The 12,625-nt window shown below is 42.2% G+C and overlaps 1 protein-coding gene across 1 annotated transcript in view; it reads right to left on the bottom strand.

Annotated features, from left to right (window-relative positions):
* LOC128357600 (leucine-rich repeat-containing G-protein coupled receptor 6) overlaps positions 1-12,625 on the bottom strand; it is a 39,015-nt gene that overhangs the window by 8,235 nt on the left and 18,155 nt on the right. The window contains exons 2-6 of the mRNA XM_053317963.1: positions 12,376-12,447; positions 6,311-6,382; positions 4,231-4,302; positions 892-1,107; positions 655-726 (exon numbers count right to left, since the gene is read on the bottom strand). Of these exons, the coding sequence (XP_053173938.1) occupies positions 655-726; positions 892-1,107; positions 4,231-4,302; positions 6,311-6,382; positions 12,376-12,447 (504 nt within the window). The remainder of the gene's footprint in view (positions 1-654; positions 727-891; positions 1,108-4,230; positions 4,303-6,310; positions 6,383-12,375; positions 12,448-12,625) is intronic.

Here is a 12,625-nt window from a genome sequence, read left to right as displayed (position 1 = left end):
TGAAATTACGGCACGTACACTCCTGTAGCCCCGCTGAGCTATATTTGACCTCGGTGCTGCTAAGCAATTACTTTTACAAAACACAGAGGAATCTGTTGATGTCACTTCAAGGTAATCAAAGAGCAGCTTTTCATCTTCACATTCCTGTCGTTCATTTGTTGGTTGTGGTTTTGAGAAACCTTCAAGCACCTGCTGAAATTACCAGGACATTAATCATTATGACTTTACGATTTAGCGCTACGCTTTATTATTCTTTGGCAAAGACTTGGTACCTGAGATTTATAGAAACACATTAATTTCAAGTGTTCCAAGTATCACCACATTGACACACACAAAAAGAAATGAGGCATACACACAATGTGAGTAAATTGATGGCTCTTGGTTATATTACCTTTCTGAGGTTATATCTCTGGGAGTTCCTCATATATCTTAGGGTTATTCTAAGGGAATATGATTGTTGTAAACATGACCATACAGATTGGATGTTGATACTTGCTGATACTTTGTCATCACAAAGCCTGTGTCTGTGTTTAGGGAAACAGCAGGGGTAGTCATTTGGGCCTATTAAATGAAATCAGTGTTGGGGAGTGTGTGTGTGTGTGTGTGTGTGTGTGTGTGTGTGTGTGTGTGTGAGTTTGCATGTGCGATACTCACAGTGTCTCCAGACTCTGTAAACCTTCAAAACATCTTGCGCCCATGCTCTTGATTTGGTTGTTATGGAGATGCCTGGGAAAAATGCCACAAATATTTTTCAACAAATCAGAAATTACGCTCTCGAAAAAAGATTTCCACGCCGTAGTTCTAAATCAACAGAACAAATCACTTTCACTGGTAAGCTGAGAAACTCAAAGTCAGGAGAGCTTTTAGTAAACAAATCAAGATGTCACTTACAGTACGACAAGAGCGGAGAGGTTGGTGAATGCATAATCTGGGATGTGTGTGATCTGGTTGAGGGCCAGCGTCATAGCCTGAAGGGAGGGCAAAGAGTCCAGTGCCATCACTGGGATCTCTGTTAGGGAGTTATCGTCCAACCACAGGTGTCTTAGAGAGTGAACCCTTCTAAAGGCCCCAGCCGGAACCTCAGACAACAGGTTAGCATCTAGACGCCTGCAGGGTGAGAGGAATTAAGTTTAGCAAGATAATCGCCAAGTCTAAGTACAGTATGTTTGCTTATGTGCATGTGTATCCTTGCTTGTGTGTGCATTAGTGGTTGTGTGTCGTGGCATTGAAACACTTTGGCTTACAGGAAGGTTATTATGAGAATTACACATCCTTTATTCTCCCCCTGTCATCTTTGCTACAGCTTTTTAGAAGCTCCTCATTATGATTTATTCCCATGCTAAATAAGCCATGTCTAGGTTCACCAGCACAGACATGTATGAAATGTAAGATGAGAAAAACACAGACTCAAACATGTAGGAACGGTTTTGCCAAGCCTGTTTCATTCTACCTCACTTTATTTATGTTGTGTAAAGTGTTCCTCCCTCGGTGTCTGGAAAAAGGGAAAGGCAGACGGAGGAACAGTTAAAGATGCATCCTCAGCTGTTCCTCCTTCACTCTTTCCATTGGAGTCTTGCTGTTGCCATTAGTTCCTGATGTATCCACCACTCAGACACAAACACAAACCATTTCAACAGGACACACACATACACACACACACACATACATACACACACACACACACATATTTCCTCTCATGCGTGTACTTTCATCTCTTCAACCATACAAAACATAACAAACCTTTGTCCCCCTCGTGGTGTCTTCAACCCACAGGCAAGAGTGTGACACACACACCATGTAAATGCACACATGCATACACACTGTCCATAGTGATGAATGATCCCCTAAGGACAGAGTTGACAAGCTGAGACCACTTCCTCCTGCTATTCTTCTTTCTTTGACCCTTCACACTCATTCATTAATCTCTTTTTCTCTCTCTCCAGCCCCTCTCACAATCACATCTTGTTTCTTACATCTTCATTGATGCACTCCCAGCCGCTGCAAACCCCTTTGCATCTCACTCCTTAACTCTTTTTCATCTTTCAAACATCCCCCCTTATCAATCTTCCACTGTGGTACTTTGATTCTTGCACTGCAGCTTCTCCTCAGCCTCCTCACCCCTCAAAGGCTTCACCAAACAAACAGCATCATCAAAGTGAAATCTGAACTTGAACTTTGAACTCTGGGCTTTTCTCCCCAGGGAAATTTTCCATCAGGAGAGGCAACTGTATACACTGGCAGATGCTCACACACAAGCACAAAGAGAAACACCCTTGAGCATACATGTAAATACACATGGATGTGTGTGTGTGCACACACAAACAGCTTCAAGAAATTTTCATCTTTTCTACTTCCTGAGCACATTTTTTCGTCACTAAACATCGTCCTTCCATCCTGTGTGCTCTAACTGTGGACATTGTTTGTCCCTGACCCAAATCACAGGATGAAAGCTACGGAAGACCGTTCAACTTTCTGGTCTGTTCTCCAGGGCAAAATAATAATTGCTCCTCTAGGTGGACCTGCCAGGCCTCCCGAAGGTCCAGACAGAACCAGGAATGTTCCACAGAAGCCAATAAAGCAGCAACTATTTCCTGTCTGTCACATCAAAGTCTGAGGTATGATTATGGGAGAGAGAAATACAGACAGAAAGAGAAAGTACTCTTAAATGGAGATCCAGGAGATCTGTGGACCTGCCTCCACTGGTTCAATTCTCCAGATGGCCAAACTTTTATACAACAGAGAAGTTGGAGAAACACATTTCACTGCCATTGAGTCAAATCTATAAAAACAGATTTAGTGTTGCTTGTGGAACTCATCAGTGGTGATTAAGCTGCTTAACCTGCGGGCCGGGACCCAAAACACGTCTGCCTAATGATCGCATCCAAGTAAACAACAGCACTGACAGCTCTGTGTGTTGTAATTAGCCTGTTCCAAATGGTGAGACAAATTTCTTGACTCTGTTTCAGTTCTGTGCTGACAAAAGGATTCTTGTCTGAGATTAAGTGATGATTTATTTTGGATGAAAGCCTCCTTTATACATTTATACCAATTTAAAACCTGTGTGCTGACTCAGAAGCTGTCTCTCCTTTTTTCTTTTTACCTGATGTGTTTTATGTCAGCGAGAGGCGCCGACAAGCTTCACTCTCCAAAGCCTTTCAAGTAATCTCACTCTGCTGGGCTTATCATTACTGTAATGACAAGGTACGTCTCTACACACTGTCTCTGTGTGTGTATGTGTATGTGTGTTTTTTGTTTTTTTTTTTCATTTCTTGAGACCATCTCTATGAGAAGCAATTGAGGGAAGACCACACACACATATACACTGACTAAAGGCAAAGACATCAGAATCATCATGACAGTAAATCGTGAAGTCATGCACATACTCACACAAGGACAGACTGAGCCAGTGACTGCCTGTACAGTGTGTACACGTGTGAGTGCGTGTGCAAGCTTGGTGATTGTATTGAGGGAGAGCATGCCTGCTTTATACCAGACGAGGAAACATTGTAGGTGGTAGAGAAGTAACATGTGTAACCTCCTACATTACATCTCCAGCCATTTGTGTCTGTGTGATGAAGGAAATGGCTTTATGGATATTTACAAATAATTATTAATTTGGAAAGAGGGGATGTGGAGTACATGTGTGGTATGAAGTTGGGAGAGACAGGTCGGGGTGAGGAATTACAGATGAGGTGGTCCACATGCACCCGCTCAAACATGCACGCTGACACACACACACATACACATGCACACGACCCCACAGATGAGACAATTAAGCCACCAAACACTCTCATTAGCCAGGGGGATAGCGGTGTGGGTGGTGGGAGAAGAACGAAGGAGAGGAGCGGAGGAGGAAGAGGGGGAATTGATGGAAAATGGGGTTGTTTCACAGCTCATTGGAGATGCTCTCCCTGGCCTGCAGTGTCTGCTGTTTCCCTCATGGCTTCCAGATGCTACCATGAACTGCACTGACACAATCAGGCTGTGACTCCTACCGTCAGGCAGTACTAAATGCACAACTATTTTAGCCGCCATTGGGGCATGGTCTGTAATATGTCAGTGGTACTCTATACCTGCATTGCGGTTAGATCTGAGATTTGTGGGTGGGTGGCCATGGGATGTTTCAATCGTGGCTGGATGAGGTAGACCAGCATGATTAGGTTGGGTGTGTGTATGTATATGTGTGTGTGTGTGTGTGTGTGTGTGTGTGTATGGAAGAGAGTGACTCACAGTGACAGCAGGTTGGGTAGGTCCCATGGTGCATCATCAGGAAGTCTCTCCAATTGGTTATTTTGTAGCATTCTGAAAGGCACATTCAAATATTAGGAATATTAGTACAGTTAAATACAGATTTGTAGACAATGAAGTGTATGTGGTGTGCGTGAGGGCACATCAAGCAGAACAAACAATTCCATAGTGAGGGAAATCTGACACAAGAAGGAAAGGGCCAGTGAAAGCTTGAAGAGAAGCAGAGAATGAAGGGTAGAGGAAAAGAGAAAGAGAAGCTCCTTGGGTGGCCTGCTGATGTCATTCTCAGAAGAATGGAGCAAAAAGTGAGGAGGAAGTGGGGAGCAAACAATAGCCCTCTCTCTTTCCTCTCCCTCCCTTGCTTTCTCTGTCTTTAAAGTTTTTATCGTGACCAGTCGTTTGACATTAGTGCACACGGTTTATAGTCTCCAGTGTGTCGTGTGAGCAGTACTGTTGTGCCTTTATCATGGCATCATGGTGCCACAACAGTCAGAACAGTCTTTGTGAGCGTGAGGCCTTGTGTCACAACAGTTAATCTGAGTTTACAGTAAAGTTATTATAATAGATGCATTCTGTATCTTTATTCTTTGTGAGCATGAAACAACTTTGATGCCTCTGTTGTATGTTTGAGATCATGTGCAAAAGATTGTATTGTATTTTAGCATTGTATTTCTTTGTTTATCCTCTCATTTATATAGCTATATATTACATTCTTAGTGTCTTAAGAAGTAAAAAGCATATTTTCTAGATTTATTTACATGTCAGATGTTTTTTTAGGCTAGTGTATTTCATAATAATCCCCTATGTAAGATTCAATGATTGCTTCAGTGCATAAAAAGTGCTGCTCAGGTTTTGAAAGGATCAGTGAAATGTTTCCACAGGGATGATGATGCCATGATAAATACATTGAATTGAGTCTTTTCCTGTTTTTAAAAAAAATCCCTACGGGAATCTTCACTGTACTTCACTCTGGGTTCATAACCTTCTGTGTGTGTATGTGTGTGTATGAGAGTCAGCAGGGACTTTGCGGTTACCCTACACAAGGTCAGCGGTCCATTTATGTTTGACACGGCCTGACTTTAACTAATACATTGAGGAAGGAAGCCGACAGCTCATCTGCTCTGAGGTCAAACAGACCGTCCAAAGTTTGCTCGGATATTATAGTGCTTGCAGACGTGCATGAATTCGGAATATGTGTGTCCTTCCGCAGCAATGACATAATAGCCCAGGATTCATGGCTAGTTCACTCATTCTGTCCTGGTGAGTTTCACACCACAAGGTGAAAGAGAATCAACTGTGCCTGGTAATTCCCTAGATTCCCTCAAATTACAAACCACAATTCTCTAGCTAAGTTTATATTCTGTGGCAGGGCTTCTCAAACGTTCTCAGCCAGGGTCCAAAAGGAATTGAGTTGGTTGCCAAGGCTCATGAAAACCTCCTTAATACCCTTGTCTTGCACTCACTAGAAATAAGGCCACAACTCATTAGATGCCGCACTCACAAGTCAGAAGGTACTATGGTTTTTATGGTTGCTTTGCACTTTTTATGACTTAATACTTAGCAGCAGCATGAACAGTTGGTGGCCATGCATCATAAGGCAATGAACACACTGTGAGAAATGGGGTGTTAAGAGAACAGCTTCAAATGGCGTTTTAAGTGATTTCTTTGTCACTTGCTGTAATCTAGGTGGGTGGTGAGACTGGGAGGTCCCTGTATTACACCTGTGTGTGTGTGTGTGTGTGTGTGTGTGTGTGTGTGTGTGTGTGTGTGTGTGTGTGTGTGTGTGTGTGTGTGTGTGTGTGTGTGTGTGTGTGTGTGTGTGAGAGAGAGAGAGAGAATGCAACTGAAACAGGGCTTGTTCAGAAATGAAGGAACTGCAAGCAAGGCAGGTCTCCCCCAGCCCATAAACTTTAACTGCAGTTAATGATGCGTGGCCTGTGTGTTTTATTCAAGGCGGGAGCACAACTCCTTTCCCCCAAAAGGCTAGATTGGAACAACCCACCTGTGATGAGGACTGAGTAGGATAGGGAGAGCGAAAGGGAGGGATCAAGAGGTTACTTACAGAACTTTGAGGTTGTGGAGGCCCTGGAGAGCATGGCCTGAGATATACCTCAGCTGATTCCCTGAGATACGCCTAGGAGAGAAACATAGATCAAAAAGGAGAGAACAAAATGTAAAAATGAAAAATGAAATATAAGCACATACACACAAAAAAATTTACAAATCTCGTAAGAGTTTTGCCTTTTGCTTTATTCTATGTTTTTGGATTGAGCTTCGATATGACCTCATCCTTGAGTTCTTGCTTCGGGGTTACTGTTGGGGCAGTATGCAAATAACAATGTTCTATTCCCTTCAGTGTGGTTGCTATTGGCCCAAAGCACACCCTGAAACCTTAACCAATCCTCGGAGCTCTGATGAGTGAGTAAAGACTGAATTGAATGAGACTGAGATTGGGTCAACAAGTGCAGCATGAAAGTGTATTTGCTTGTGTGCATGTGAATGTGTTTATGTAGTAAGGTGTATACTACATGTATATGCACATGTGTGAATGTGTGTGCTATTTTCCGTGTCCTTGGGGTAAATTATGCCTGTTCTGAGGGGCCTTGAGGACAGCGAGGGAGAGAAACCACACACATTCTCACAAGCAATCCAATCAGTTTGTTTATTAAACACAGCACCTAATGGTCATTTGTAAGTGTGTATAAGATGTCCAAATAAATAACTTTGAGTCCAACAAAGTAACTCTCAAGGTCACAAGCTGGAAGCACATTTTAAACACAGATTTGGTCTTCACAGCTCGAGACCACCCACTTTTATTAAACACAAGCACACGTTAAAAGTTAGTCATTGGCATCCTCCTCCTCACCGTTGCTCTACAGGTGACATTTTCCTGACATTTCAGCCTCATGCTAAACAGCTTGAATCTGAGTTGTACGATGACTGCCAGAATATTGAAATAGTGATAATGAGCGCTGCCTGCCTTTCTAAACCAGTATCATTCAGACGGGAATTGACGAGTGCTCCCAGCAAACTCACTCTGAAAACTGTTACTCATGTCAACATGTCTAAGTCTTAATACTATGCATTGGCAAACCACACAACTCCACTCAGGCCTGCCAAATCTCACACTCAGTCCAGTCTAGAGCTCATATTTATTAATGCAAACAAAACAACACACCCCCACACATTCATATCGATCGGCATAATAAAATACAAAAAAGCTTTTGTGGTGCTATTTAGTCATTCCTTTCAAACCACACTCAAATTGATTATTATTTTGAGATGAAAGAGTTCAATTTGCTGTTTGATTTAGTAATCTGATAAACATAAACGAGCTGAACTACTTTAAAGACACGTCTGATTTTCATTCATACAGAGGCCTGTGTGCTGCCCATTCATTGTCCCTTGGAGGACGATAGGTCTGGTACTTTAATCCCATTTCAGTTTCCGCTATTGCACAGGCTTGTCACCGGGGACCATTTCAATAGCTACTTTTCCAGAGGTAACTGTTTCAATAGGCCTTGCTGAGGTCCTGACACCAGTAAAATAGATCTAAGCCTCTTTCTGCAAAGACCCTTAAGTGCCCTCTTTTGGTTCCTGTTCAAATGCAGTGATTAGTTACAGACGCATTGGAAGGGAAAAAAGATATACTGTACGTAGGTAGCACCAAAAGAAAAATAAATGTCTCCTCGATGGGGGGATGAGGAGCGCCAGCAATTTAGAGTTTTAGAAAACAAACATTGTAGTTAAGGCCATGATATGATGTGCATGTCCTACTGCCAACCAGCCTTTCTCTATTAACTGCACCATTGGAGCCAAAACAACATTAGAGTGGAATTGTGCTTTTTTTTGCCGACTTCATTTGTCAAATGGATAATTATGTCGAAAGTGAAGATGGATATTGAAAAAGGAAAGAAGTGTTCAGATGTTCTTGATAGACATCAACAGAACACCATGCAGTTGCCACTGACCAACTGTTTCCATGATATCAGTGTGTATTTATGTGTGTACGTGTGTGTAAATGATCGTACATATGAGTGAATGTTCCGCACTTAGCCTCCTAGTCGTTCCACATCAGTCTCATTCTAATGAAAGGCGCCTTGCTCTTGTCAAACCGTGGCTCCAACTGTTTTTTCTTTTAATTTGATTTGGGGATGGTTAGAATTTTTCTTGGCCCTTGGACGGAGTAGATAAAAATTCCACCTCAACATAATTCAGCTCTATTGAAGTGATTCATAGATAAAATAACAGAGGCCAGTGTAGTATGAGAGAATGTACGTATGGCAAAACACTGGAAGGGGGGCTGCTGGTAATAAAGGTGAGACCACCCTGCTATCATAGCTGATCAGTGAGGGTTTTACTGAAGCATACCAACTGCTGATTATCCAAAGTATCACCATGTCTTATTGCCCCAAAATAATAAACAAAAAGACAGAATAAATGCCTAGGCTGCATGACAACATCATATTTTGAAGTACTATCTAGGGTAGTGATTGAACGTCATAGTGGCAGCAGGGCCAGGATGGTTGATATGAGTCCATGATGAAAGAAGAAGGAGAGGATAAACAGGCATTATCAGAGGGAGCGGTTTGTGAGTGTGTGGGTGTGTGTCTGTAAGGACAAGTACATATGCATGTATGACCTTTTCCACCCTTAGTCCATCAATAGAAATGCTATCCCTCCTTCAGTTCGGAGGTCCAGCCTGAGGGTCAACCACTTAACCTGGTGTTAACCTTGGAAATTACTAGAGTAAAATATAGACATGTGGAAAACTCTGTGTGTGTGTGTGTGTGTGTGTGTGTGTGTGTGTGTGTGTGTGCGCGTGTTCATGTTTGCTAGAGAGAAAGAGACAAGCAAACAAAAACCTATGTTGGCAAGACAAAAAGGAAAGAAGTTTTAATTGACCTAGATTGTCCCAGCTGTGTGGTGCACCTGGAGTATCAAGACAGCCAACATTGTAACCCCTTAACTCTCACCTACGTCATACTCCTGACCTATCAGCAGACAATCTTATCACTGAGAGGAAGACAAGCAGGGTAGCGCTGGCCTCCACTCACTACCGCTGACATTTGGATTTTATTTGTACAATAGTCAGAGCACCTGAGAGCACTCTCGAGGGGCTGGAGAAACCCAGGCTGAATGGATATTCCAGATTTGGAGGCTACAGCCAAGGATGAGATCAAATTTATCAGATTTTCAGACTTGAGCTGATAAGATGCATTTCCACACACATTCACTTAAGTTAGTAATATTGTGCGTCACAGGAGACACAGCAAACACTAAGAGGGAATCTGAAAAAATCCAGCAAGATAGTTTTACCTGTCAGGTCACTTTTAATGGACTGATTTCAGCTCTGTATTTAGGATGTGAGTAATTACTATTGATAATGATAAGATGAAAATGAGAGACTCATCCCAAAGGGTTGATTATGAGCAGAGTTAAAGAAAAAAGGCAGAGTGAAATGTGATCTCCGGAGGTACGAACAGCATGAACTTTGATACAGATGATGGGGCGGAAGATGCTTTAGCCTTCTGAAGTGTTTTTCAGGAAGGGCTTTCAGGGGGACAGTATAACCTGAAACCACCTCTACTTGTTCCAAGTTGCAATTAAATCAATAATTGACAGCACTACTTTGATATTAGAGTGGAACATTTAAAGAGAGAGGGGATGTCTTTGATATTTCAGGTAGATGAGTAACCAGTCTCAGAGGCTGTACCTGAGTGTGGGCAATGCTGCCCTCTCATTAATCCATAGACACGCAGTCTGCTTCTCAGTCACCTCTCTTCATGCGCCGTCTGACAGACAGTTGCGTGCAGGTTTGTGTGTTTGAATTAAGAGGCTATTCAATGATCAAAGTACTAAATGAAGGCTTAATAAGAGGGAGCTGAGAGCAATAGAAGATTTGGAAATAAGGAGTTGGATGTAGTGAAAGGGCTGGAGGGAGGGGCAATAAACACGTAACATCTTATTATCAATATTAATGCCGCAAAAAATCAAAGGGAGGTTTAGCCTGGCGAGATTTGCTGCTTGCTTTATGAATTAATTTAATCAAATTTTATGAGGTTCAAAGGGATTAATTGTTGAGTTGTAGAGGTGAAAACTTAAGGAACAGATAAGAAGCAACATGATATAGTTTATGTTTATGAGCAGTTGTGTGTCTCATAAGATTTTGTTCCCATTCTTTGCTTCAGTGTAAAACAGGATGAAAGCTTGACATCTTGCCACAAGCAGATTTGTATTGGTTTGTGAATGTGGAGAAAGCCATAAATGGAAAAAAACCTAGAAATATTATCAAAGGCAGCGACTACAACTTGCAGTAAAATGGAGATGGGGGGGCTGTAGAAGTGAATTGGAAAGGAGGGAGATAGAGTGAGGGAGGGCAGGCAGGGAGGTAGAGCCCAACATCAAACAATGTATCACTCTACCAGTCACAACATGCCTGCCCTTTGCCTCTCCCTGTGCTACCAACAAATGCTGTAGACCCACATCAAACGCTCTCTCTCTCAAACCGACTGTGTTTGTGTTTAGGGCCTCGGTTTGTTTTTCTATGTGCTATAAGTTGTTGTAATTGCAATGTGTTTACCTTAACCTGCCATGCTTCATCTCTCTAAAACTTCTAGACAGGAATGAATGTCAGAAATGCGTTTCTCCCTTGGAATTGTCTCATCGTCTCTCCAGAAATGGCCAGCAAGCTATAAAAAATGGCTTTAGGGCAGGAACATCCTCCTTGGAAGAATTACAAAGCAACAGAACCACTCCATAAAGTGTCAGAACATGAGAGCGATACAGAGGAAGCAAGATCAACTGGGCTATAAAACACTGGGAGGATCGTCTCTGGACAAACATTGCAGGTGGAGCTACGTCCAAGACCCCCGCCCCCTGTTCCCCAATGCAGGCAAATGTCAGCATCAGTGTTCAGCATCACTCTGCAGTATGTGGTTCTGATTATTATGCCATCAACAATATCTGACCTTTACCATTTTTACAACGGCAAAAGTTCAACTCAGCTATCCAATAAATGACAATAAACCAAATTCTTAAATTCAGTTCTCAAACTTCAAGTTGTCACCTAACTCCGTTCTACTCATCAGATCCAGTTTGACTGTGACTCAAAGTCTACTGAAGAGTTATCCAGCAAACCTTTTACTTTCATGATAATTAGTGCATGCCTCACAGGCTGCAGCTGCAAGCATTAGCAAAGAAAACTGTGGACTGTTCAAACACCCAATGCAGACACACACGTACCGCAGGCTTCAGAAGTAAAAGAATCAGGTGAAGGCTGACGTACACACATAATCCCCCACAAATCATGACACACTATACAACCGCATACGCATACACACGCACACTCACACCCTTGGGGCACATCTGCGGTGAGCCTTTGTCAATCCGAGACTTAGCCGAATACTGCTGAGTGGTCAGATCAGATATCGGCCAGGTCGACTGAAAACATGCTCAAAAAGTTTAGGATTTTGCTGCGGCATCTGTGCCCTATGAGAATAAAACCAATACTTTCTACTTTGTGAAGTACCAAATTGTGTCTGCAGTACATCATCAATCAGGGAATTTGGCACAGAATGCTGAGTCAGGTTCTTAGTTTTGTTTGCTTATTTTATTATCAGGTATCTATCACAAAATCTTTATTTTGTTAAATGAAACGTTTTTATTCATTTAATGTGTGACACCTATCACAAACCCAGCTGTACTTAATGTTAATAACAAGAAAAACATAAATCTTTGCTCTTTTAATTTTCTCCCATTTTCCTGTCCTGAAGTTCTTCTGTAGTGTGTGTTTGTCTTGGCAGACACTCGTGTCTACGTGTGTACTGCTCCTGCTGAGCTGTCCAGCTGAAACAAAGTCAAGGAGGGCAAGAAAGCAGCGGCTTGGATGCTGAGCACAGAACCTGCTCTCTAAACACTTTAAGGACCATATATTCACTCTCTGAGTGAATATCAGGTTCCCTTCACATCCCTCTTTTCTGCAGCCATCCCAGGATCTACTAGTGTATTGCTTCAGGCAGTTTCTTGGTAGGAGAGATCAGAGGCAGGCCAGTGTCATCAATCCCCATCACTGAGATCAGCAGCAATAGAAATTTATTAATTGAATGTGAATGATTTTATACTCACAGTTCTGATAGCAGGTGCAGTCGATGAAAGGCTCTGGGCTGGATCTCGCTGATGTTATTCATACTCAGATCCCTAAAGAGAGGAAAGAGGGGAACATCAGAATCAAAGTATCAGTCAATGTATACCTTATTAATGCTCTTTGAAGATACTCAGAACATGTAAATTACAAATGTTTAAAATACATTTTTTAATGTGGCAATCAATCATCTAGGGTAGGGAGTAGGACACAGAGAGAGGTTAGAGGGTTAGG

Source organism: Scomber japonicus, chromosome 4 (assembly GCF_027409825.1).
Source record: "Scomber japonicus isolate fScoJap1 chromosome 4, fScoJap1.pri, whole genome shotgun sequence".
Taxonomy (NCBI): domain Eukaryota; kingdom Metazoa; phylum Chordata; class Actinopteri; order Scombriformes; family Scombridae; genus Scomber; species Scomber japonicus.
The sequence above is the reverse complement of the archived record's forward strand: the minus strand, read 5'-3'. Positions and strand labels throughout refer to the sequence as shown.